The sequence below is a fragment of the Lemur catta genome, chromosome 1 (assembly GCF_020740605.2).
Source record: "Lemur catta isolate mLemCat1 chromosome 1, mLemCat1.pri, whole genome shotgun sequence".
Lineage (NCBI taxonomy): Eukaryota > Metazoa > Chordata > Mammalia > Primates > Lemuridae > Lemur > Lemur catta.
The window spans coordinates 133,857,853-133,884,716 of record NC_059128.1 but is presented as its reverse complement, the minus strand read 5'-3'; the positions used below and the strand labels follow the sequence as shown (position 1 = coordinate 133,884,716).

Genomic DNA, 26,864 nt, shown 5'->3' with positions numbered 1-26,864 from the left:
TAACTTTTGTAGCCAAACGTATGAGGGTGGGCACTTATTCATAATCACTGAAATCTAACAAACTGCATTACAGCTGATTTATGGGTAGAAAGATCCAAAGTAGTTAAAATTTAGGGGAAAAAAAAAATCCTGCATCTCATTGCTCACCATACGTGCCTCCCAAAGCCCAGCTCTCCACAGCCCTGCTCTCAGTACTGAGATTACTGACTCCTTGGATTCTATGTTTTCCTTCCTCTTTTCACCTGTGTATTCCCGTGAGGGGCTGAACTGCAATGGAACATGCAGAGAAGTTTTGCAGGAAGTTTTTGGCTTACTGGTGTCCTGATGTCCCCAAAGAGTCATGCCCGGTGGTCCCATGCAAAGCCAAAGGGAAGTCAGCACAATGGAAGCGGCTGCCCCTCTGTCACCTGGTGAAACTCGACAGTCCGAGCGGGAGTGGGGTTGAGCTGATTCCAGGTAGCTATGAGAAGCTGTGACTCGCTGGGTGCCTGCAGCAAACTCAGCCCAGTTTTACAGCAAATAAAGCAAGTCATTCAGATGAATTCCGGACATCAAAGGTGCAAATGAAAGGGTGGCAGGGACAGGGACTCTTGGAGACAGTCACTGTTTCTTTGGCTTGAACTTCAGGGCCACGCTGTTGATGCAAAATCTCTGGCCAGTGGGTGCAGGCCCGTCGGGGAACACGTGGCCAAGATGAGCTTCACACTGAGCAGGAGAGAAGCCTCTGTCATTTCTCAGCTGAAACGAAGCTCTTCATGTGAAACCAGACAGACAGACCCCACATGGCCACCCGCTTCCGCAGTGGGATATCTGTGTGTTAGGGGGGGACAGTCTATCACGTCAGAATTCGATTAAGAAAGGAGAGAATGCAGAGCACAGTCAGGGTAAATAGAACATTAATAGTTTTACTTTACCAGTAGAATGTGAGCAAGTTATTAAATCCGGGCCTTGATTTACCCACCTATAAAATGGGTATAATAATTATACCGATGCACCAAAACCGCTGGACAATTGGCATGATGCACATGGAGCAGTAACACAGGTCCTGGGTAAGGACTGAGCAACCTTGCAGCCAGGGTATTGCTATGCTCTTTTACTGAAGGCGACACTATGCTACCTTTGTCAGTTTGCCTCTGGTGTTGTACAAAAGCCAGGAGTCAGAAAACGTAAGCACCCAAGGACACCAAAATGAATGTGCCATCTGGATCTAAGCCACTCCCTCCTGCCAGGCTCACAGGAGGCATAACGTGCTGACATCACCTGCAGTGTGGCTCTGCCTGTCCCCGTTCAAAAGAACACGATGGGACAGCCCTTTCCTGTCTCTGCCCCCATCTCCGTGGAAGCCAGGACCAGGCAAGGCAGAGAGAAGCTCAGGAAGCTTCTTCTCTCTCCCGCAGAGCCGGGAGAGGGACTGTTACTGATGCTAGTAGAAATCCAACGTGTTTTGATGACAGAAGGACCCCATAGATGGATACCAGATTCGCCAATGGCAAGAGAGCTCTCTGGGCCCCTGGGGCAGCATCAGGGAAAACAAAACAAACAAAGCAAAAAAACCCACCTGCTTGCAGACAACCTCTGTGCGAGTGGATCCTAAGGAGGTGTCCAGACGTCTCAGGATCCCTGTGTGGCTTTCATCAGAGCCAGATGTACCGTGAGCCTCAGAAAACGAAGGCCACCCCGTGCCAGAGCAGTACTTTTTCTCAGAACTGCAGAGGACAGTCACAACAGGACGGCGGCTAAAGATGCGGCACTGAGACACCAGGCGTGTCGCATGCCCCGCTCACTGCTATTCCGGGGGGCAGGGTCTGATTCCTGCTCCCCGCTGCCTGACCCCACACCCAGCTCGGTGAACAGCCCGTCCCACGGGAACCGTTCTCGCTGCATCTGCACTATCAAAGCCACCAACTCGTCGCAGTGAAAGAATTTCTTGTTCTTTTGATGCTAAAAGGCTTCTTTCTTGATGTCCAGCAAGGATCCAAAACCACGTGGTGCTTTGTGAACTGTGTTACTATCAGGAAACACAGATCAAACTCATGCATTCTGAATGCAGAGGAGGAAGACATCAAAACAAAATACCAGTGGTCGGAGGAGGTCACCCAGGTCTCGGAGCATCACAGAAGTGTAAGATCTGATGACACAGCTGTTTTTAGCAACAGGATTTCAAGTTATCCAAACACAGGAGACCGACTGCCTACTGGGATTCAAAAGCTGCCTCTGGCCACTGCTTAGCTGTGTGATAATAGACTAAGCTACTTATCCTCTTGAAGCTTCAGTTTCTTCACCTGTAAAATGGGGATAATATCTCCCCTAAAGGGCTGCACTGAGGATTTAAGGGAATCCTCTGTGGAGCACAGTGCCAGGCACATGGTCAATGGTCGTGAATGTGAATGCTGTGATTATTATTATTAATTCACAAGCCTGGCTACCCTTCATCAATTACTGCAGGGAAGCCTGACCCTCCCCAGGGGAAGCCTCCCAGGGACTAATGATGCCGAAGGCTGGATGGGGCTGGACGAGCTGGCATGAGGAGGAGGAGGAAGGAGAGTGGGAGGGGAGAGGAACAACAAGCAAATCTGCTCACCAAAGACCCACTCTCTAAGTGCTCTGACAGCTAAGCTCCCTTAAATACCACTAGGAAAACAGACTTTTTTTTTTATGCAATGGCAGGGAGATGGCTCCTCTATTTAAGGAAGAAAGAGCAGAACTGAGTGTTAGAGCTAGCAAAAAACTGAAGAAAGAAGAAAAAGTGGCAAAGGACCAAATCCCCAGACTGTGAACACAGAAGGAAGCTCAGCTGAGAGCACAAACTCGTGGACACAGGACTGTGTAACACAGCAATTCTGAAACGTTTTGGTCTCAAGATATCTCTAATGCCCTGAAATTATTGAGGATCTCTGAGAGCTTTTGTTTATAGGAGTTATACATATCAGTATTTAACAAATTAAAAAGTGCAATTGAGAATTTTAAAAATATGTATGCATTATTTTTTAAAATACAGGTTGAATACCCCTTATCCAAAATGCTTATAACCAGAGTGTTTCAGATTTTTTTTCAAATTTTGGGATATCTGCATTATACTTACCAGTTGAACATCCCTAATCTGAAAATTCCAAATCTGAAATGCTCCAATGAGCATTTCCTTTGAGTACCATGTTGGTGTTCAAAAAGTTTCGGGCTCTGGAGCATTTCAGATTTTGGATTTTCAGATTATGGATCTTCAACCTGTAGATATTAACATATTTTTATGACAAATAATTATATTTTTCAAAATGAAATTTAGTGGGAATAATTGCACTTTCATAATTTCGCAACTCTCTTTAATGTCTGGTTTTAAAAAAAGACAACTGAATCTTCACATGTGCCTCTGAATTAAATTTGTTGCAATGTTGGTTTTTTTTATAAATTTTTTACTTTATATTTTTAGTTGTTCATATAATTTCTTTCTCCTTTTAGTAGAGACGGGGTCTTGCTCTTGCTCAGGCTGGTCTCGAACTCCTGAGCTCAAACGATCCACCTGCCTCGGCCTCCCAGGTTGCTAGGATTATAGGCGTGAGCCACCACGCCCGGCCTACAGTGTTGTTTTGATTGAAGTATAGGAAGATGTGATATGTGATTGGAAAGAGAAAACCTCACAGATCCCCTAGAGAGGTCCCAGGAACCCTCAGGGTCCTTAGACTAGACTTTGAGAACCACAGGTATAAGCACTTGGAGTAAGGACCTTGAATTCTGAAAGATTTGAGCATGAATCCAGGAGGTCTACTACATCTGCGTGACCTTGGCAAGTTAGAATCTATAGAACCTATAGACTAGCAATGGCATTATTACCTCACTTTCTGTATATAGTGTGTTTAGCCTAATGCCTGACACATGGTACATAAGTCAGTAGCTGTCATTTTTAATGCCATTTTTATTATTAATATCAAATTTCCATGAAATGTGAGCAACTGTGGGTCCAACTGCAAGTGTTTGTGCATTCAGGTTGCATCCTTTGTAATCCTTTTCCAAGGGTTCAAAAATATTCATCTGGCTACTCTGCTCAGGGAAAAACACTGTAAGTATCTTTTAATCACAGCCTTTCCATCCTCAACTTTATGTATAAACTAGTGAGCATTAAAGGAATGTTGATGGAGAATTATGAATACAATAAAATTTTTTAAATGAATGAATCTAAGACTAATAAAAACTCATTAAAACATTTTATGGGAAACAATAAACCTTTATTGATGCAATTAGCAGAATCTGGAGAATTTTACCAAGTAATATGAGAGGCCCAACATATATAATTTAAAACCAGGATCCTAAATATTAAACCCAATCAGAAATTCCAACATACATATTTAAATGATTAGTAGATTACAAGGCTTACCCTTGAGAAACTAAAACCATCCTGGATCATATACTTTAAGCAGTTTTTCTTTTGTTTAGTCTTATGTGTTTATTTGCTTTGGTTTTCCTTCATTTCTGGAAATTTCACAGACCCAAAACCAATAGCAGAGGCTACACCTGGTGATAACTGACAACCCTAACCTTTTAGGAGAATTGCCGCTCATTTGGGGAATGGGGCACACAAAGGTTTTTCAACAATATTACTTAGTTACTCGTGACACGCGTAGGACATCAGGGTATTATGTAAAAAGTGAACTAGTATCAGGCACTGTTTCCTCCTATTTTAAGATTTATGACCATGAAATGTGTGATCCAACAAGATTTTAGTAAGCACTGCCAGAATAGGCTTACGGGTGGAGAAAAAGGAGGAAGGAAGAAGGGGAGGAGGAGGGGAAGTAGAGGAGGGGGGCAATATGACTTCATTCCTAGTTAAGGAAACAAGTCTGGAGTCCCTAGAGGAGTGATCAAATTCTGGAAAGTGCTCTTAACCTGGACAGCTTCAATAAAGGTCTCTGATTTGGAGAGGGGGCAGCTCTGCAGAGATGTGCACCAAATTCATTCCAACGACTACAGGATTGTGAAGGGGACAATGGTAAGCCTGGCAGGTGTGGCTGGGAACAAGGCTCTGAAAGGGAGCTCGAGGGTTACACTGGCCGTGCCTACCCCTTAGAGGCTGGTTCTGTCCTCTGGGGCACCTATGCCTGGAACCCAGAAGGCTGGCACCAGATGGAGATGGTGGCTTGTTCCACGCACGGTGCGAGTGGCCTGCAGGAGCTCGGATATCAGAGCGTGGGCCCTGGAGTCTGGCAGTCGTGGGCTCACATTTTTGCCAGATACCGATGAGCTGCAGAACCCTGGACAAGTTCACAGTCTTCCCACATGTCAGTTTCCTCACTAGGAAAGGAGAATAATCACAGCACTTCCAAGAGCTGCTGAGAGGTCTGATGAAAGGACATACACGGAGAGCTTGGGCTTATCAGTTTATCTCCTCAACCAAATGAAATATTTGAGCCAGTATGAGAACAATTAAGTCCTAAGTTGTGTGGTATGACAAATAGGAGTTTGCTTTTTTTTTTTTGAGACAGTCTCACTCTGTTGCCCAGGTAGAGTGCCGTGGGGTCAGCCTAGCTCACAGCAACCTCTAACTCCTGGGCTCAAGCAATCCTCCTGCCTCAGCCTCTCGAGTAGCTGGGACTACAGGCATGTGCCACCATGCCTAGCTAATTTTTTCTATATGTATTTTTAGCTATCCATATAATTTCTTTCTATTTTTAGTAGAGATAGGGTCTTGCTCTTTCTCAGGCTGGGACAAATAGGAATTTGAAACAGAAAAGAAAAACCCACAGTGTGTGCCATCAGAGGAAGTTTCCTGGAGAAATCTGTATTCAATAATAAGTGGCACTGAAATCAGCATACGGTGGGGATGGGGGTGGCCCTGGAAAGTCACAGGTCGGACGGACGGACGGACGCACGCACGCAGCCCAGCTGGAGCAGGAAGGAAGCAAGGAGGCTGTGGCCCCGGCACTCACTTGTTCAATTAACTATTTAGTTTTGGTTGACCAGCTTTTCACTTCATTTACAAGCATTTAAGAAATTATTTTTTTTTTGCTCCTGTTTCCTAATATAGAGGCTATAGACAGAGAGGGGGGAAATGGCAGTCAAAACAAGAACATATTCCTAAAACTACCCTCTAGAATGGGAGGAACACTCTAAAATATAGTCATCTGCATGTTCTCATTAATTACACTACATTCTCCAGAATCCTCATTACCAAACATACATTCACGTAGACAGCCCGAGGAAGGCTCTGTCTCTAAGAAAACATTATGCCAACTTGCATGGAGTGCCTGACTCATGTCAGATAATTCTCCCAACAACCTTATAAATTAGGTAGTTATCCTCATTTTACAGGTGAGGAAATCGAGATACAGAGAGGTTAAGAAACTTGCCCAAGGTCACACAGCAGTGGAGCCATGATGCACATCTAAGCTGCCTTAATCACTGTCCTGTACTGCCTCTCCCATAAATAAATGCACCTTTAAGAGTGTATTCTGGAACACAAATGATTCTTATGAATGTATTTTTTTCTCCAGTCTCAGCTGCAATAACAGCAACAGGGAAATGGAACAGAAACAAACTCACAAGTCCTTAAGATAGGAAAACGAAAACTTTTCTGTTCAAACTAAATGGCTAAAAAGAAACAAAGAAGGTTGGTGAATTGGCAGTTCAGTAAACTGGCCAGTTGGTAAATGGGCTTTTGGAGAATTGGCTGGTTCTCCAAGTAATGAATCTTGGCTGTTTCACACTCTCCATCACCTGGGCTTGGTCACTTAACTGCCTTCATTTGAACTAGCATTGTGCCAAGACAGTAGCCACTGGCCACATGTGGCCTTTTAAGTTTAATCTAACTAAAATGAAATAAAATGAAAAAACTCAGCTTCTTAGCCACACCGGCCACATTTTAAGTGCTCAACAGCCACATGTGATAAGTGGCCACCACGGTGGCCAGGCAGAGAGCTTTCTATCGCCGTGGAAGGTTCTACTGGACAGAGCTTTCTGCTGTGGCCTCTCAGGGCCCTCCCGGCTCCAAGGTCCCGATGCCGTGACTGAGCCTGTGTGGCGAGGGGCCAATGTGCACTGGGGGGTAAGGAGGCCCCCTCTTTCCAGGTGCAGAAACTGGAACCCCCAGGGAGTCACAGAGCGAAGACTGCAATTCAGGAGCGCGCCCTTACGAGGATGACTTCTCGTCCTCTGTCTTTACAGTCGAAGATGGAAACGGACCCAGGCGAGCGCACGGGAGCGAGGCAATCTTTGACACCCGACAACACGGTGCTTTGGCTGAGAGCACACTGGCTGTCTCCCAAGCCCTAACTCTCTTCTCTAACAGAACCAAGTGTCAAGAAATAACTAATATCTCAGAAATATGAGTTCCACACTTTACTGGGTAAAAATTAACCTTCTAGTTTCCCCCGTACCGCGAAGGCCTGCGCTTCCGTGACCGTGACCGTGAAGGAAAATCGATGCTAATCGCTCATGCTCGCAGGGGGCCTGGCTGCCTGATGCAGCCCCCATCAGCGGCCAGCCCGGCAAAGCCCAGGGGACAGAAGGTAGCAACGCCTAATGGACGATCTGCAGAGCTGGCTTGATTTATATTTTATTCTAAACCAATTTAAGGTTGATGCAAAAGAAAGGAAAACATCTTTGAAGTTCTGAAATGCAGGACTTCAAAGATGTTTTCCTTTCTTCTTCATCGAATCTCCTTTTTTTAGACTGCTTCCTGCATGTCTAAACAAAAAAGCATTTGTTGAGAGATTTCAGGTCCTGATTGACTTAAGAGAGGCTTTGAAATCAAGGGACAATTAAATTTACTTTTAGCTACACAGAAGAGGGCACGGTATTCACTACTGTCAAGCATTGTGGGGAATCTATCCTCATAAAATTCTACATTTCCAAAATTAAATTATAAACCCATTTTTACCCCCCTGGGAGAGATATAGTTTTAATCACATGGCCCAGCAAATACAATTATGCTTTAGATTTCTTTAAAAACTTTCCTTCTATAATATTCTAATAACTTTATCATTAAGGTGCCCACCAAGTTGTATTTGTTTGCTATTTCTCAGGGTTAAAGGAAGAACATAAGCTAAGAAGTCTTGGGAACAGCTCTAAGTGATAGGAAAAGAAGTTTGGCAGTTTGTTCTTGCTCTTGACTCTCTAACTTACCTGAAGAGCGGACTGTCACAGCACACGCAGTGATACATTCCTGCCTCCTCGTTATCTAGGTAGCTCCCACTGAAAGGCTGAAACCAAATTAGATACGTCATGTTCAGTTTCTTATATGACCAGCAGGAGATGACAGAGCAGATCTGAATCCCACATAAGTCTCCAAATCAAGGAATTTCAGTACTAATTTGACCAAGTGCAAATATCACTGGAGAGAAAATTATAAGGCACCCAGTGAAGCAGCCTGAAAACTTGTTTACAGCCCGGGCCTTATTGTGCCCAATATTCAAATTATGACATTAATAATGCTTTGCATTTATATAGCACCTTTCATCCATGAACTTCAAAGACAGTGAAAAAGCAAGAGAACAGAGTCTTGTCCTCTGCAATTGTACGAGACTTCGGTCTCCGTTTCAAAAGAGTTAATATTAATACCACAGGAATCAAGTCCACTGTCTAACACACTTTGAAATCTCCAATTAAGGAGAGAATACAGATACATAAAAAGCATAGTTCAGTGAGATCGGGGATGTGTCTTTAATATGCTTCACACGGTATTTAGAACACTGCATGTTTGATAAATGTTAAATAATGAGCTAGAGTCCCAGAGTGCTAGGATGCTACTTAGATGAAATGACTACACTCATTGTGGCTTAAAGAGTTTGCAGGTCTTCAAAGGTATTATTGCAAGAGGAACATGAGGACACTTAAGGCAATGAGTCAGCAGCTGAGTCAAGATTTTTTAAAATGTTACTTTGCAAACTGGCTGTCACTTTTTTTTTTTAAAAAAAAGCCCATTTTTGCCCAATTCCTATTGTCATCTCCTCTGTTGAAGAAAATTACAGAAAAAGCAACCCTTGCACAAGCTAACTATGAAGACCCACCGTCACAGTGCCTGGTAGCAAGCGCTGCCCCATCTTACGGGCGGGAGGAGAAGCCAAAGCACAGAAAGGTCTGCCGAGTGCCAAAGCTGACTCAGGAAATAACTGGATTCTTCTGCCCTCTCTGGATTCCCCAAGTTCAAAATCTCACAGGCCATACATCCAAATCCCCTGTACTAGTATTAACAGCACATTTCCAGTGAGCCGCATAACAAGAAAATTCCAAGTTAACCTACTGAACCTACCATCTGGGCACACTTGCATGTTTCCCTCTTTAAAAACCCCAAACTTAACTGCAGAAATCCAAACAGTAGTGAGTCAGCCTTTTATGGCCCGTCCCGTCGAACACCTGACCCCAACATGGGCACGTACAATGAAGCGGGTTTCCCATTCCACGGCCCGGGCTGCGGATGCACATGGGCAAAAGGGTGGTCCCAAGGCTGGCCTAGAAAAGCCTTATTTATAGGATCCAGACAGCCTGGGTAAGAGTCAAAATACAGTTTCATCTTTGCAGCAGCCAGCTGGGCAAAGGAAGTTGACAGGAAACTGCTATCACAGTAAGTAAAAAATATAATAATAAAAATAAGAATTTGAATGAAGAGGAATCTTTGGCCAATATACTTTATGAAATGACTCCTGCCTGCTCCCTCCTTGCCTGGCTTCCTGATGTTCCCTTGCTCCCCTCCCCAATTTTATACAAGTCCTACCACTTCTTTAGGGCAAAGCCCAGCTTCTATCTCACTTGTGTGTTCCAGCATTTCTGTACCCCATGCTGGTCTGGGGGCTACTATGGCAGAGGTAGGGGGAAAAAACAAACCCACAGTTCCTGCATTCGAAGAACTTGCCACTCAGATGGGAAGAGACAGGTGAGCTGACAGTTTATACCATATGGTGACAGCTGGGACAGAGAGGGCAGGCAATCTGGGTAGTGTTGTGTCCTTCACTATGAAGGGAGTTTCCATGAAGGTTTTGTGCACCAGATACTGCCTGAGATGGGCGGGGGAGGGGCGGGGAGAGAGTCTTTTTTTCCTTAACCTTTTATTACTATCATTTTTAAATACACAGCTGATGGATGTTTATTATGGAAAAATTTGAAAACACTAAGCTGGGTTTTGAAGGATGAGTAAGAGTTGGTCAGATGAAGACATGGAAGAGTATTTCTGGCAGGCGGAACAGCTTGGGCAAGGCCAGGTGTGGGAAGAAGGTGGAGGAGGGACGGAGACTGTGCTGGGAAGGTAGGAGGGGACAACCAGGTTAGACCTCGCCCAAGAGCTTAAACGCAGTCCTCCCAGAAATGCAAAGCTATTAGAAACTTGTAAACTGGGTTTACGCCTGATCAGAGCTGGGTTTTACTAACATTTTTTTCTTTTTTTAAAATTTAATCTCGGTTAGTAGGGAACAGGACAAAGCTGGTTTTGAGAGAACTCATTTGACATGCGGGGGAAGAATGGACTGGAGAGGGGGCAAGAAGCCACTGGGGGCAGAGAGCAACCCCATGTCAGTCACTCGAGAGGGCCTGGAGACTGCTCCTGCCCAGGCAGAGCAGTGGAAACAAAGTCAGGAATAACCTAGAAGAAAGAACTGAAATGACTGGCTGCAGAGGGAGGGGCCGGGGTCAGAGACAGAGTGACAGTGGAGATTCCCCTGGGATGTCAAGGCCTGTCTGGACCGATGGCAGTTCAGCCTTTGGGGATCTTGTCAGTACAACACACCTGCTGCAAACAGACAACACATTCAGAATGGATGACTGCAGATCATTTCGTGTGGGACCGTTACAAAGGTGGGGACAGGGCCGATGGAAACCAACAAGGGATCCCCACTAGGCCTGTGGGACAAAGGAAGGGAGGGGGCTGCCACCTGCAGCAGAGGATCACAGCCACTGCCAACCTGCAGCCCTGCAGAGAGGCCCTTGGGCCCCAGTGATTTCTCCATCCTGCCCTTTGACCTCGCTGGGTCTCCTGCGGGCTAAACGAAATCAGCAGCCTGAGGACAGGGAGCGGGTGGTCACTTTCCAGAGCTCAGAGCAGGGAGAAGCCCAGGGACAGAGGGTCTGGAGGGCACACAGACAATGACCCGCATAAAACCTCCCTTCTATGGATACCGGACTTTAGGTTACTGATCAACCAGGCTGTACATTTTTTCACTGGTCTAGCAGCATGCTAGCAACATTATTGTTTCACGAGAAAAACCACGAGTCACCGAATTTTAATTTGGAGTCACCAAAGAGAAGTTTTTGACATTTCATTTCTCCTCTTTTAGTCTAATGAAGCTAACTAAACCTTATAGTTCTGCAATATTCTAAAAAGTTAAATGTGGAAATGGATCAATGGGATGGGATTTATAGCATTAGTTAAAATAATGGAAGATGCTCATTTTGTAAAATAGCCAAATGCATGGAGTGTATTGCACCATCTGTTTAAGAAGCGCACAGGTTTATTCTCCTAAACATCTGGCAGCTCATCTCTAGGCCCCGTGTATACACCAAACCCTGCCTGGCTCTGTACCTGGGAATTAGGGCTGCCTCAGAATATTCTGGGAATGCACACGACTGCTCACAGCCTATCACGTGAGGCTCCCTTGTGCTATCCACAATAACAGCTAATGTAGTCTTTCTCCCAATGAAGGCTGTATTAAAATCTCACCCACAGGAAGTTTTAAAAAAGACCAGCATTTCATGATACTCTATTGGGATATGCTGGTCTGTCTGATGACTTTGGCATCAGAGAAACTGAGGGTGAGACCACGATTTTTTTTTTTTTTGAGACAGAGTCTCACTCTGTTGCCCGGGCTAGAGTGCCGTGGCGTCAGCCTAGCTCACAGCAACCTCAAACTCCTGGGCTCAAGCAATCCTTCTGCCTCAGCCTCCCAAGTAGCTGGGACTACAGGCATGTGCCACCATGCCCGACTAATTTTTTTCCATATATATTTTTAGCTGTCCATATAATTTCTTTCTATTTTTAGTAGAGACGGGGTCTCGCTCTTGCTCAGGCTGGTCTCGAACTTCTGAGCTCAAACAATCCTCTCGCCTCGGCCTCCCAGAGTGCTAGGATTACAGGTATGAGCCACCGCGCCTGACTGAGACCATGATTATAAGGCCTCGTACACACAGATAGCTGCCTGAAGTCTGCAAGTACCGACAAAGGAAAAATACAATTTTGCAAAACCACTGTGCTGTGGTCCACTCCGTGGGATCCACCTCACAGATGAAAATGGCTAATAACAAAGTTCAATAGCTAAATTCTACTGATTATATTTGGGTCTAAGACAGAATCTTAGTTAAGAAATGGAACACTGTAAACAAATGGTGTTACAAGGAGGAGCCACCAAGGGCTGTTCTCTCTGGAAATGAATGAAAGCTGAGATTGCTGAATGCAATTGATTGTCTGAGTGTCTGCCATAGCCAGGTGGCGTGGTAGGTGCCAGGGGAGAACAGAGCGATGGCAGAGGCTATGACGGGTGAGTCCTGGTAAAGCAAACCTCGCTCGGGGCAGGGAAGAGGCTTCCCCGAGAAAGGGGGGCTAAGCTACAGCTAGGTATGAATTAACCAGAAGGAAAGGTGATAGGAAAGAGGAAGGAATGCAGGTGCGAGAGCCTTACAAGAGGTGGGAGCCCAGGGTGCATGACAGCCCGAGGGACATGTGGCCAAAGCACAGGTCAAGAGGAAAGACGACAGGATTTCAGGATGGTGTGGGAGGCGGGGGCCAGAGCCTTTAGGACCTTATTAGCCATTTAATACTTTTCTTTCTCCTTGAAAGCAGTGAGCAGCCACGGAGGGGTCCTGGGCTGGGTCGTGATGTGGTCAGATTCGTGTTTTCCAAAGGCCTCCTTGGCTGCGTGTGGAGAACGGGTGCAGGGGAGGATGCAGGAGGTGCAGGGGAGGATGCAACAGGTGCAGGATGGTCGGGTGCAGGGGAGGTGACCGGGCCCAGTGGGGAGATGAGAGCAGCGGAAGGAAATGAAAGGACTGGAAGGTTACTTAGGAGGCAGAACAGAGACGATGGGGGTGGCTGTGTGTCCAGGGGGAAGTTTCGGGGTTCTACCCCACAATGGGTACCATCGCCCTGAAACGGGGGTGGATCAGGAGGAATTCCAGATCCGGGGCGTGAGTGGCCAGGAGTTAGGTTTTGTAGACGGATTATTCCAATTTCCCCCTCACCCTCAACATATCTAATCAGAGAGCTGGAAACCAGTTGAGCTTACCGGTTCTGTTCCTTTCTCTCTCGTGACGTAGAATTGCTCTGCGGTCAGTTTCTTCTGCCATTCGCTCTTGGTGAGAGACGGCTCGTGCTTTGCGGGAGACCCTGTATTGTTAAATAGGAATTTTTTTTTTTTTTTTAACTGAAACAAAAAGGCACGATGAATTTTTCTTCCTTGCTCTTGCTCCTAAAGCACACTGTCACCCAGTGGAATGGTCCGACCCCTCCCTCCCTCCCTCTCCCACCGCTTCATTTGTCACAGGGACCAGAAATCTCAGGCACAAAGGCCTTCACTAACTACTGAATTTAATAAGAAATTAGTAACAAGTAGAGAGCTGCTTTCCTAGTCCTCTCGGGGCACAGAAGCGAAAGAGGCAGCTGAAATGCGAAACCACGTGGAATAAATTCCGCTCAGGTGCCTGGGGGGGAAACTGATCCTCTTCCCCGACTACTTTAGAGGAGCAGCTGGGAGTAGTTGAGGGCCTGGCTAGAAAAGAACCCGGAGCTAGTGAGTTATTAAACTCGTCTCCCTTGCTGGTTTATAAAGATATCTCCGGTTTTGTTTGTCAAGGGAGGTCTTTATTAGAAAAATCTTGCATGGAAAAAAAGGAGAGGCCCCTATAGCACATATTCCTGCAAGGGAAACAGAAATACCATAGTTTATTATGATGCTGCATGGTTTTTGTCCACATTTTGTTTTCCTTTTCTTCTACTCCCTTTGGCTTCTATATTACTAGTTTTTATTTGGGTGAGTGTAAACAAAGTAACTAGAACAGTACTGTCATTAGCCAAGGAGTAGGGAGTTCAACTTACATAATAAATATTTCTAATCAGCCAACATTAAGAATTTGAAAGGATTTTATCATTTATCCAACTCTTCTATTTACAAAGGAGAAAGCAGAGGCTCAAAGGGTTATTTAATCTGACCATGGCATTGAACACGAAACGTTAAATGCCTGTCATGGCAGCAGCCGTACATCAAACACATCAGAAATTATAGTTGAAATTCATTTTTGTTACAAAAAAAGTCCTAAATAATACTTCAGCAAGAAAAGACTTATCTTCATCACCAGTTTATAATACCGCAAACTCATCACTTTGGGAGCAAAGCAAAATGTGTTTATGTGACAATTATTCCTGCTCAGTGGCCTGCGGAGTTATCATGCAGAATGCCAAGTGATAAATGAAGAAGGAAGTAAAGAATTTTAAAAATCACCATTTCTGCAACCACCAAAATAATAACTGATTCAAGCAAGAGTCATCATGGGGTTCTAAGACCCCCAGGTGAAAGACCACAGGGGAACAGAACAGTCATACCTTCTCAAAATATGACCCAAAGGTTATTAATTACAAAAAAGAAAAGATGCCTTTACAATGGGGAAATCCAGAAGTCCCCACCTTAACCAAGTAAGCAAAGTTAACGTCACCAATAGTGAGACAAGTGACATCCTGTCCTGATGTGATGTGGCTGAGAAGGACAGAAAATGACCAGTAGAGTTTTCCTGCCAAAAATGTTTAATCTGTGTCTAATCATGAAGAAACTATCACATAAGTGAAAACTGAGTAAATTCTGCAAAACCACTACCCTCCACAACTAAATACAACGTGAATTCTGGATCTCAGGAGGAAAAAAATACAGCTTAAAAAGACATTACTGGTATATTAGGGAAATTTGCATATGAACTCTATATTACACAAGGATGTTCAATTTCCTGAGTAGGAAAACTGTCTTGTGTGTTTTGTAGGAAAAAAATCTTTGGTCTTAGGAGACATGCTGAAATATTTAAAGGCAAAGTGTCATGATGTCTGCACCTGACTCTCAAAAGGTGCAGCAAGATAAACACGTAAGTAAGTGTGAGTGTGTGTGCTTGTGGTGCATGCGTGCATCTCAGTGGTGGGGAAGGAGGTGTGGGAAGGGCACCCGAATCCACCAGAGGACTTCAGCTCTGTGGGATTCTTCCCAGTGACCAGCAATCCCAGTTCAACCACGAGGGGAAACATCGAACCAGCCCAGGCTGACCCACATTCTTCCTTGAAACTGTCAAGGCCATGAAAAATGAAGAAAAGCTGTTGTCACAAACCGGAGAATAACGAGACATAGTGACTAAATGCAGTGTGGAACCCAGGATTGGATCTGGGACAGAAAGAGGACATTAATGAAGAATCTGGTGAAATCCCAACAAAGCCTGGAGTTCAGCTGACACTAATGTACCACCAGTGTCAGTTTCTCAGCTTAGACAAATGTCCCATGACAACACTGTAAGAAGTTAACCAGAGGGGAAGCTGGGGTGAGAGTATTGGGAACCCTCTGTACTCTGTTTACACGTCTGTAAATCTAAAATGATTCCAAAGTAAGAAAGCTTATTTTAAAAATTATGTTCTCCATGTTTATCCCTGAACCATTAAGCACTATTGGAGAAAATGCTCAGACCAGGGACAGAGTTGTCCTCATAAATACAAAGTTACCAATCTCTTCCAGCATGTGAGGCCAAGGAAAACAAACAAACAACAATAACAACAAAGTTACTAATCTCCCTGGGGTCTCAAAGAACCATGGTGATTACTGTTTCCTTCTCGTTCCTCCACGGTGGGTGATCAAACCTTTTCTACTCTCTGCAAACCACGGTCTCTACCACCTCCCACCTTCCTCTCACCAGATGATTTCACTTTTGAGAAATCAAACGCTACCACAAAAGAAATCCCTCAATTTTGTGCTACCAAACCATCACACTGTCCTCTACCTGCGCCCACCCTCCTCCTTCCACCTGGTCCCAGTGAAATAAGTGACCAAGTCCTCCTGTCCACGTTTTTTTTTTTTCCACCTCTGCTCAGGATCCCCTCTCTTTCAGCCTAAGGACCAAGATCCAGACATTGTCCCCCTTTCGCCTGAATTATCAACTTCTCACACTCCACTGGCCCTGCCACTTGCACGTAGACTTCCTCACCTCTGTCACTCCTCAAAACATTGGCATCTACCCCATGACTGCTCGGAATCTGTCCTCAAGAGAGCTCACTAATGACTCTCTTCTTAGTAACACCAGTGAACGCTTCATCCCTACCTTAGTGGCTCCGGCAGTGTTTGGCACTGTGGGCATTCTCTCTCTTTTGTAGTACATTCCATTCCCTTGGCTCTGTGACACCAAATTCCCTCTGCTCTGCAGTTACCCCGTCCCTAGGTTCTCTCTCTCTCTCCTTCCTCCAGCCATCCCCTGAATAATGGTGTTCTTCAGGAGAGTCTACCTGTCCTAGGCTTTCTTCTCTGATCATGCTGCACCTGCACCTGGGTGATTTTACCCACTTAGTGGCTTAAAGTAGCACCTACCTGATGACGACTCCCAGATCTGTTTCCCCTCCACCCTAGAGCTCTCTGCTGAACTCCAGAGCCACATGTCATTGCCACCTGGATATTTCCACCCGGCTGTCCCATCTCAAACTACACACAAAAGAACTTCGTGTATCTCCCTGCCACCCCCAAATCTGCTCTTCCTCTCGTGTGCTCACGTTCATCCACTCCATGTTTCAAGCCAGAAACCCAGGCTATCATCCACGACTCTTTCCCCACGACTTTTTTTTTTTTTTTTAACTCGGTCTTTCTGTGTCACCTAGGCTGGAGGGCAGCAGCTGTTCACAGGCACGATCACAGCTCACTGCAGCCTCGAACTCCTGGGCTCAAATGATCCTCCCCGCTCAGCCTCCCAAGAAGCTGGGACTACACCCACCCACCACTGTGCCCAGCCCTAATGTTTTCTTTACAGTTTAAAATGCATAACTAATATGTAAAGTGTTAAAGAATTATTTCATCCAATTTCAACACAAAAATACATTTTTCCTGGCTCTTTTAGTCCTTATCTATGTGTGCCTTTTACACTACTATTAAGTGTGTGAAAGGCTTAGCGGACAGGCAACAATGTTCAGACCAGCTCTCGTTCAAGCACCGATTATGGAACATTTAGCTGCAAATCTGCCAGCCTAGAAGACTCAGGCAAAGGAAGACAGACTCTGCCTGGATAGCAAAATGACAAATGCTCAGTTGGGTGTGCTCAGATCAGGATACATGTTGTCTGTGTCACTTTAAGAGGTTTCTTTGACCTGGGTGTTAGGGACTGAATTGTGAGCCCTTCCCCCTTTCAACATGCATATGTTGAAGTCTTAATCCTCAGTGCCTTAGAATGTGACTGCATTTGGAGACAGGGCCTTTAAAGAGAGGATTATGTTAAAATGAGGCCATTAGGAGGGGTCCCTAATCCAGTAAGACTAGTGTCCTCATAAGAGGAGGGAGAGACATCAGGGATGACCCGGCACAGAGAAAAGGCCACACGAGGACACAGCAAGAAAGTGACCATCCCCAAGCCAAGGAGAGAGGCCTCAGGAGAAACCACCCCTGGGGCCCCTTGAACTTCCAGCCTCCAGAAATGCATAAAATTAAATGTCCAACATTTAAGTCACCCGGCCTGTGGCATCAAGATACCAGCCCTAGCAAACAAACATGCTGGGCTTTAGGAAACAGCCAAAGTCTAAATGAAAACTGCATTAAAAGTAAATTCCATGCAGTTTTATCAAAGGGCAATTTAGGCACATGTACATAAAGCACATGACGAGGTCTCTCATCCAGGAATGAGCAAAGTCCTCTGGGCACCAGCAGCTAGAAAGAGGTTGCAATGCTGTTTCTTGCCATTTTACGTGTGTGTGCAGGTGTTTTCTGTCCTCTGTACCATGTGTTGGTCCTTTGGGAACCACATGTTTTCCAGATTCCCTCTTTCTGTCTTCTTCAGCATCTCTTGTTATCTTAACTAACCAAAGAGTTTGGCTGCAGCTGCTACTGCACTAGACGGCTATCCAGCTTCACCTTGAATCATGCTCTGGGTTCCTCTCTCTGTGTGTGCTGTGATTTGCACAGGCCGCGTACCTTCTTGGTCATAAGGACTGGGGGTGGCCCTCGATTTTCTCATCCCTAAGGAAACCCATTCTCGGAGACACTGGCTGTCTCCTTTGGCGTTTCTGGCCGCAGTTGCTACGCTGCCCGTTGCCACACACAAGCCAGACTCATTTCCATAAGTACCTGTCACCCCTAACGCAACCCACTAAGAGCTGGTACACAGAGAACCCCCAGCCCACTCTCACCTGCAGTGGTCGCTCTAACCATGGTGGCTGGACTGTTTTAACCTTATGCCCAGGATGGTTTCCTACCAGAGTCATCTCTAATGTTTTCCTGAAGCAATAGTTTTCTCTAGGCCATTTCTTCCTTTCTTCTTTCAATTTGCTCTTTGTCAATCTGGATGACAAAATCCATCATAGGGCCCTGCCTCTGAGCACTTCAGACATCTCAGCCCCGGAGAACGCTTCTGTACTGTTTCAATATCTTCTCATTTCCCCCAATTTCTCTCTCTCTCTCAACCCTTCCTAAGCCCATGAGGTGGGTTAAAATGTAGCTACATATTTTGTCCTTTTCATAATTATCTGTGTAATTATGACTAACATTTATTGTGCCCTTGCTAAATGCCAAGCATTGTGACAAAACATTTAATTTTTAGAATAAATTTACTCTGTACAACCCTACCCTTATCATTACCCTTATTTTATAGAAGGAAAAAAAAAAAACCCTGAGGTTTAAGTTTACCAAGCTAAAGAAACTGTCCAAAGACACTGTTGTGGACTGAATATCTGTGTTCTCTGAATGCCCTCTGCCCCCAAATCCACATGTTGAAGCCCTAACCCTCAGTGTGATGGTATTTGGAGGTAGGGTCTTTGGGAGGTGATGAGGTTTCGATTAGGTCAGTGGGGATGGGGCTCTCATGGAGGATTAGTGTCCTCATAAGAAGGGACCCGAGAGCTCATTCTCTCCATGTGAACACCCAGGGAGAAGGCGTCCATCTGCACACCAGGAAGCGGGTCCACACCAGGAATGGGATCTGTTGTCACCTTGATCTTGGATTTCCCAGCCTCCACAACTGTGAGAAAATGTCTGTTGCTTAAGCTACCACATCTATGGGACTTTGTAAAAGCCCGAGCTCAGATATAGAGTCAGTAAGTCAAAGAACGTCAACACTCAAATTCCCATCCCTTGACGTCCAAGCCCTTCAGCACAGAACTATTACCTGTTTATCATTTTTAATGGATGCCTAATGGTTTGTGAATTGAACTTTCATGATTTACTTAAGTAGGTCTTAACAGATTTGGGTTCTAGCCAGTTTCCGGTTCACAAGAGTGGTGTTGTTAAAAACATCTCTGCACATACAGCTTTGTTCTTCTTTTGAATTATTTCCTTTGAATAAATTCCCAGGAGGGGTGTCTGATAAGTTACACAGCTCCTGTTATGTACTGGTGTCTGGCCAAATTTTAATGCTGCTAAAGAACTTCAGATCCTATGGTAATTCATTAGGCTGCTTCTGACAGCAGCATGTACAACCAGGAAGTTTCCACAAAAACCACTATCCCATCAAAGGGGGATGAGGAGAGCCCCAGCCTGCAACTGTGATCTGTTTCCATCACCTGTGGTTCTCAGCCAAAAACAGTGCTGGACACACATGGGCTTGCAAAACTATCATCAGACTGGCTGACTAGAGACACCAGGGGTTACGAAGGCCGTAACGGGAAGTACGTTTATCTAGTTACTTATTTAAAACGACATTTTGAAAACTACAGGGCATAAATAGAGTTCCAAACAAAGGGACCTTTCCTGCAGTTAGGTATCTCTATATGTCTTCAGTGGACACATATAAAATTAGATTCAAAGGTGGGCCAGTCGGGCAACAGGCCAGGAAGCCAATCCAGGGGGCACTAGGTCACCCTGACATAGCTCTGAAGTGCAGCGCTGGCTGATGCGGGTGTCCGCAGGTGAGGCCTTCCTCACGGTGAAGTGCAAAAGTGCACCGACCCAAAAGAGAGCCAAGGGCGTTTAGCAGGAAACCCACACTCACCCTTGACCCTTGGTCCCCTCTCACGGCCATTAACAATGCCAGCGTAAGGAGGGAACAAACGATTAGCCCGGTCTCCCTGGGTCCTAGCTGGACACAGGGAAGTACAGCAGGGCGGGAAACACCCCGCGACCCGGAATGTCAACCGCCCCCTTCCAGACGCGCGGAGGACGCTCGCGGGACTGGGAAGCGCGGTCGGTACAGGGGACAGACGGGCCCTCGCAGGACAGCGCGCCCTGGATAAGCGTCAGCGGCCCCTGAGCCCACGTGTTTGGCAAAAAAAAAAAAATTGTAAATGTGCGTGAATTTGTACCTTTCCTAGGACCCTCACAGGGGTCAGTGTGTCCCCCTCAAAGGTCACAGGGAGAGGGCGGGGGCGCACGCAGGGAGGCTCGGGAGAGGGGAGGCGCCCGGCCCAGACCCGCGCCCGGGACGAGAGAGCGAAAGCCGGGCGGCGGCGGGGCCCGCGAGGCCCGCGTCCTACCTGCGTCCCCGCGTCCGGCCCCCGCACCGGGCCCGCAGTCGCCCGCTCGGCCCCGCACGGCCCCGCGCGGCGCCTCCCGGAGCAGCAGGCGCGGGAGCGCTCGGAGGAGGCGCGCCATGACGCCGGCGCCCGTCACACGCCCCGCCCCGCCTCTCCCCTCCCCCATCCTCATCCTCCCCCGCTACCCCGACCGCGCGCCCCCTCCCCCCCACTTCGCCTGCTCCTCCCCCTTCCCTGCCTGTCCTCCGCCTCCCGCGCCTTCTTTCCGCCTCCTGAGCTCCGCCCCCTCTACCCGCTGCCTCTCCCAGCCCCGCCCCAGCCCACCCCAGCCCCGCCCCGTCCTACCCCAGCCTCACCCTACCTCCCCGGCCGAGCCGCACTCCCCTTGTCCCAGCCCGAACACAGATCTGTTTTAGTTTGCGTTTTCTAGAGTTGTACATCGATGGAATCATACAATAGGTACTTGCTTTAGTGTGGCTTCTTTCACTTATAATTATTTTGACACGTCTGCGTGTTTTTGCATGTCACGGTTGTTCATTCCTCGTGAGTGCTCAGTAGTATTCCATCTATGAATATATCACCATGTATGTAGTCGCCAGTTGATTTAGGCCGCTCCCAGTCTTTCCTTATTAGGACTAAAGCTGCTAGGAACATCCCTGTACCTGTTTTCTCTTGGGTAAATATCGAAATGGAATGGCTTGATTATAAGGTAGGTGTGACTTTTTAAGAAACTACCAAACTTTTCTAAAGTGGTAGTTTCACGTTACCTTCCCACTAGCGGTGTAGGAGATTTCCAGTTACTCTTCATGTCCAGATTTTTAAATTGTAACCACTCTGCAAGTGTGTAATGGTATCTCATTGTGGTTTTATTTTGCATTCTCTAATGGTTAATGATGTTGAGCATCTTTTCATGTGTTATCTGCAGTGGATATATTTTCTTCTCTTTGGCAAAGTGCCTTTTCAAATCTTTTGCCCATTTATTACTGGGTTTGTTATTTTTTATTTTGAACATTCTGTATATATTCTGGACATCTATCTTTTCTCAAATATATATTTTACAAGGATTTTTTTTCTCCAGTCTGTGGTTTGTCTTTTCTGTCTCCTAATAGTGTCTTAGGAAGAGCAGAACTTTTTAATTTTGATCAAGTCCAATTTATCAATTTTTTTGTTGTAGATTGTACTTTTTGGTATCAAAAAGAAATCTTTGCCTAACTCAAAATCACAAAGATTTTCTCCTATGTTTTATTCTAAAAGTTTTATAGTTTTAGGTTTTACATTTAGGTCTGTTATCCATTTTGAGTTAATTTTTGTACGTGGCAAAGTTTTTTGTTTGTTTTTGCTTTTCTTTTTTTTTTTTGTATCAATATACAATTGATTCAGCACCATTTGTTGAAAAGACTACCGTTTTCTCCACTGAACTGCCTTTGAATCTGTGTCAAAAATCAGTTTTTCATCAACATGTTGAGTCTATTTCAGGACTTTCTATTCTGCCCCATTAATCGATTTGTCTATTTTTTACATCAATACTATAATGTCCTGATCACTGGACTTGGAATCAGCTGGCATTAATGCTGTACTTCTGTTCTTTTTCAAGTTGTTTTGTTTATTTTAGGTTTTTTGTTTTTCAACATAAATCTTAGATTCAGCTTCTCAATTTCTACAAAGAAGCTTACTTAAATTTTGGTTGGAATTATATTGACTCTATCCATAAATTTGGGGCAATTGATATCATAACAATATCAGATCTTCTGACCCATGAGTAAGATATGCCTCTCAATTTATTTAGGTCGTCTTTAACATCTATCAGTAGTGTTTTGTAGTTTTCAGTATATAAGTCTTACGCATCATTTGACAGATATGCACATCTTTATCCTAAAGCATTTCATATTTTTGATGCTGTGGTACTGTTTTATTAATTTCAATTTCTGATTGTTTATTGCTAGTATGTAGATTTTGTATATTGTTCTTGGATTCTGCGATCTTGCTAAACTCATGTATTAGTACTAGTAACATTTTTACATTTTTATGGATTTTATCAGATTTTCTACATAGACAGTCATGTCATCTGTGAAGAAAGAATTTTACTTTTTCTTTTCAATACAGATGTCTTTGATTTCTTTTTCTTGCCTTATTGTACTAGCTACAAGCTATACAATCTATAACAGATGTGGTGGGAGTGAATATCTTTGTCTTGTTCTTAATTTTAGAGGAAAACTATTCAGTCTGTTACCATTATGTATGATATTAGCTATAAGTTTTTCATAGATATTCTATCAGATTGAGGAACTTCCCATCAATTTGTAGTCTGCTGAGAGTTTTTTTAATCAGGAAGGGATGTTGGATTTTTGTCAAATGCTTTTCTGCAGCTATTTTTCTATTTTCTTTTTTCAATTTTTTGATTTTCTAATGTTAAATCAACTTAGTATTTTTGCAATAAAACCTACTTTCTCTGTTTTATTATTTGTTTTATATATTATTAAATTTCACAGTTTAAAATTTTTAGAATTTTTGCATGTATTTCCATGAAGGATGTTGGTCTGTAGTGTTCTTGTAATATCAGTCTGGTTTTGTAACTGAGTAATAAGGAAATGGATTCAAATTCAGAAGGTTAAGTACCTTGTCCATGATCTCACTGCTAGTTAGTTGAAGAGTTTGTAAAGTCTCTCTAAAGTTGAGAATTTAGAAAATATCAAGAAGTAGCAGAGTTTAGCCCAACCATCCTCACTCCATATCCTAAGTAAAGAAATGAATTTAACATTATGACATTGTGAAGAAAATATGGAGTCTGGTCTAAGACAAACCCAAGTCAGAATACCTTAAATTTAAAAGATGCATAACCTTGGTCAACTATTCAGTCTGTCTTAGCTTCAGTTTCTTCCCAAAATGGGGTTATTGCAAGGATTAGAGACAATGTATATTAAAAAACTAGCAAACTCTCTGGCACATAGTTGGTTTTAATAAATGTCAGTTGTTGTTATGAAGATCTAATGAAGGAAAGAGTGACTGGTAGGCAGAGCTAATAACAGATCCATCCCTGCATTTCTGCACAACCCTTCACCCCAGAAAGACATTCCCAAACACAGAGGAAGTCCCTCCCTCCCTACCTCCATTCTCCTTTAAACCTGCTATGAAGACTCTTGCCTGGCTAAAATGTAACACCCACCAGCTCCCGGGTAGCTAGTGGTGGTCACATGACACAATTCTGGGCAATGACAGAATCAGACCTCCCTGAGAGCTGCCAGGAAAACTAGTTAGAGAGAAGCTGATTCAGGGCTGGCCTTTTCTTTCTGCTGAGAAATTAGTCTACCACAACCCAGAAAATTCCCAGAAACTAGCTAGCTGTGATATATCTAACTAATATCTATAAAATATAGTTTTAAAGCCTTAAAGGCAGTGAATGAAGACTTGAATAAATGGTTTGATAGAAAAAGTATAGCATGTGATATGCTCTAGTTTCTACTTTTAGCTATTTTCCTAACCAGGTACAGGATTTTGGACAAATCAGTCTCATATTGGTCCCATTCAGTTTCCAAAGAGAATTATTTATAAACTATTGTCTGTGCTTTGAGATTATTCAATTTCCCTAAAAATCATTTACAATCCCTCAAATTTGCCTCTGTTTCCCCCATCTCCCTCTCCCCTATGAAGAGGATCTATAAGCTTCAACCATCTGGCCTTTCTTTGAGTTTCATATTTGCAGAACTACTGTGACCATATGTGCATTAATAAATTGGTATGCCTTTTCTTCTGCTAATCCATCGTCAGGTTATTTTGTCAGAGTGACTCAATTATCAAACCTTCAGAGGGAGAGTTTAAACTTCCCTACACTAAACTTCACTACAACACACACACACACACACACACACACACACACACACACACACACACATGAAACAAAAATGTTGCACAAATTCATTTTGTAACAAAAGGGATTTTCTGAAAATGCAAACAATCAGAGGAGTTACCAGTGAACCAATGAGAACATTGACAAGTTCAGGTGCGTGAAGTTGAAGTAGGTATATACACATCACAAAATGAAGAATAAAAAAGGATTGGTCCCAAATTGGAAAAATAAAAAGCATAACAACATGACAGCATTGTAATAAACATAACATATAAACATTTAGTATTAGGTATATTAGGGAAATTAATATCTATGTGGGCAACATTCGGGTCTGACTGGACAGATGGTTAAGGAATATGAACAGATGGTTTGCACAAGGGAAAATACAAATAGCAAACAAACACTTGGGAAAATGTTTAGCTTCCATAATAATTAAAGAATTAAAAATTAAAATAGCCCAATATATTACCATCTACATATTGAATTATTAATAATAGATCTTTTAGAAACCAAAGCTAACAGAGCTTTGGGGACTCAGGTATGCCCATACATTGCCTGTACAAATAGTGGCATAATTTTTCTGGAAAGAAATTCAACAACGTGTACCAAAGACCACAAAACTTATTATATTCCTAGATTTGGCAAATCTCCTTTGGAGAGCAAATCCCAAGGAAAGAACGCAATAGGGAGGAAAACCCTAGTTTTGCAAAGAAGTTTACAGCTATACTTTTCATAATAGCAGATGAATCCAAAATCATTAACAGTCATGAAATAGCTAAGTAAATGCTGATGTAGTAATGCAATAAAACATTCCATAGCCATTAAAATGTCAAATATGAAGACTATCTGGATTTATGGAATGATCTACATGGAATAACATCAAGAGAGGCCGGGCATGGTGGCTCACGCCTGTAATCTTTGCACTCTGGAAGGCTGAGGTGGGAGGATCGCTTGAGGTCAGGAATTCAAGACCAGCCTGACCAAGGGCAAGACCCCATCTCTACTAAAAACAGAAAAAATTAGTTGGGCATAGTGGTGCACGCCTGTAGTACCAGCTACATGAGAGGCTGAGGCAGGAGGATTACTGGAGCCCAGGAGTTTGAGGTTACAGTGAGCTATGATGATGCCACTGCACTTGGCTATTGTAAATTATGCTGAAATGAACATGGGAATGCAGATATCTCTTCAACAGACCAATTCCAATTCCTTTGGATACATACCCAGAAGTGAGGTAGCTGGATCAATACTGTAATTTTATATTAAGCCTTAGTATTTGGCAAATATAAATCTCCCTTCTTCAAAAATTTATTGCCTATTCCTGGCTCTTCATTCATCCAAATGAAATATAGAATCACCTTCCCATATGAAATCTAGTAGCAAAAAAAAGAACTCTATTGGAATGTTGATTGGAATTGCATTGAATTTATAGATTAAGGGGCAGACGATTGCTACTTTTTATAATATTTGTTATCAAAATAATGAATTAAAAAATAATGAAGTACCACAGCTCTCCATTTACTTAGGTTTTCTTTTATATTTTTCTCCAGTTTTATGCTATTGCCCGTAAAGGGCTTGCACATCTTTTGTTAGTTTTATTTGTAGAAACCATGTAACTTTTGTTGCTGTTGTGTGTGCATTTAATTCCACGTTCTAATTTCAAATTGTTTGTTATTTATGTATTTGAATGCAATTTTAGCATATTCATACAGTCATGTTTTGCTTAATGATGGGATGCATTCTGAGAAATGTGTTGTTGGATGATTTTGTCGCTCTGTGAACGTCATAGAGTGTACCTACACAAATCTAAATGGTATAGCCTACTGCAGTCCTAGGCTATATGATATAGCCTATTGCTCTTAGACTACAAACCCATACAGCATGTTACTGTACTAAATACTGTAGGCAGTTGTAACACAATGGTACCTATCTGTGTATCTAAACATAGAAAAGGTACAGTAAAAATGCAGTTTTATCATCTTATGGGACCACAGTGGAATATGTGGCCCATAGTTGACAGAAACATCATTATACAGTGCATAACTGTATTTTATCCAGTAATCTTGCCAACTCTCTTCCTATATTCAACGGTGTGTCTTGAAGAATTTCCTAAATTTTCCATGAAAACAATCTTATCACATCATCAATCTTCCTTTCCTGTCCTATACCTTTAATTTCTTAATGTGCTAGCTTGGATCTCCAGTCAACGTGGAATAGAAGGAGTGATAGCAGGCAGTCTTATTTTGTTCCGTACTCCAGGGAAAATTCTTCCAACATTGCCCCAATATGTAGCATGGATGTTTGTTGTAGATTTTTGTAGTTAATCTTTGTTAGGCTATAGTAGTTCTCTTCTATTCCTAGTCCATGAAGAGTTTTTGTCGTGAATTAGTATTGAATTTTATTTTTTGACTTTCCTGCTCCAATGAGATGATATGATTT

The 26,864-nt window shown here is 43.8% G+C and overlaps 1 protein-coding gene and 1 long non-coding RNA gene across 4 annotated transcripts in view; one reads left to right on the top strand and one right to left on the bottom strand.

Annotated features, from left to right (window-relative positions):
• Window positions 1-493: 493 nt before the first annotated feature.
• Window positions 494-20,702, bottom strand: MSRB2 (methionine sulfoxide reductase B2). The gene is made up of 5 exons (XM_045534835.1): window positions 20,585-20,702; window positions 13,191-13,291; window positions 8,110-8,186; window positions 1,559-1,706; window positions 494-705 (listed from the first exon to the last, which is right to left on the bottom strand). Exons 1-5 carry the CDS (start codon window positions 20,700-20,702, stop codon window positions 601-603), a joined length of 549 nt encoding a protein of 182 aa, XP_045390791.1. The 3' UTR covers window positions 494-600.
• A 256-nt stretch (window positions 20,703-20,958) lies between these two features.
• The window catches only part of LOC123626039, a 28,697-nt gene continuing 22,791 nt past the window's right edge, over window positions 20,959-26,864 (top strand). For 2 of the 3 annotated variants that reach the window (XR_006730722.1, XR_006730721.1), the window contains exon 1: window positions 21,071-21,293. This is a non-coding gene — a long non-coding RNA (uncharacterized LOC123626039). Of the gene's footprint in view, window positions 21,044-21,070; window positions 21,294-26,864 lie in introns of those variants that run through there. The other variant, XR_006730723.1, reaches the window with a different exon arrangement.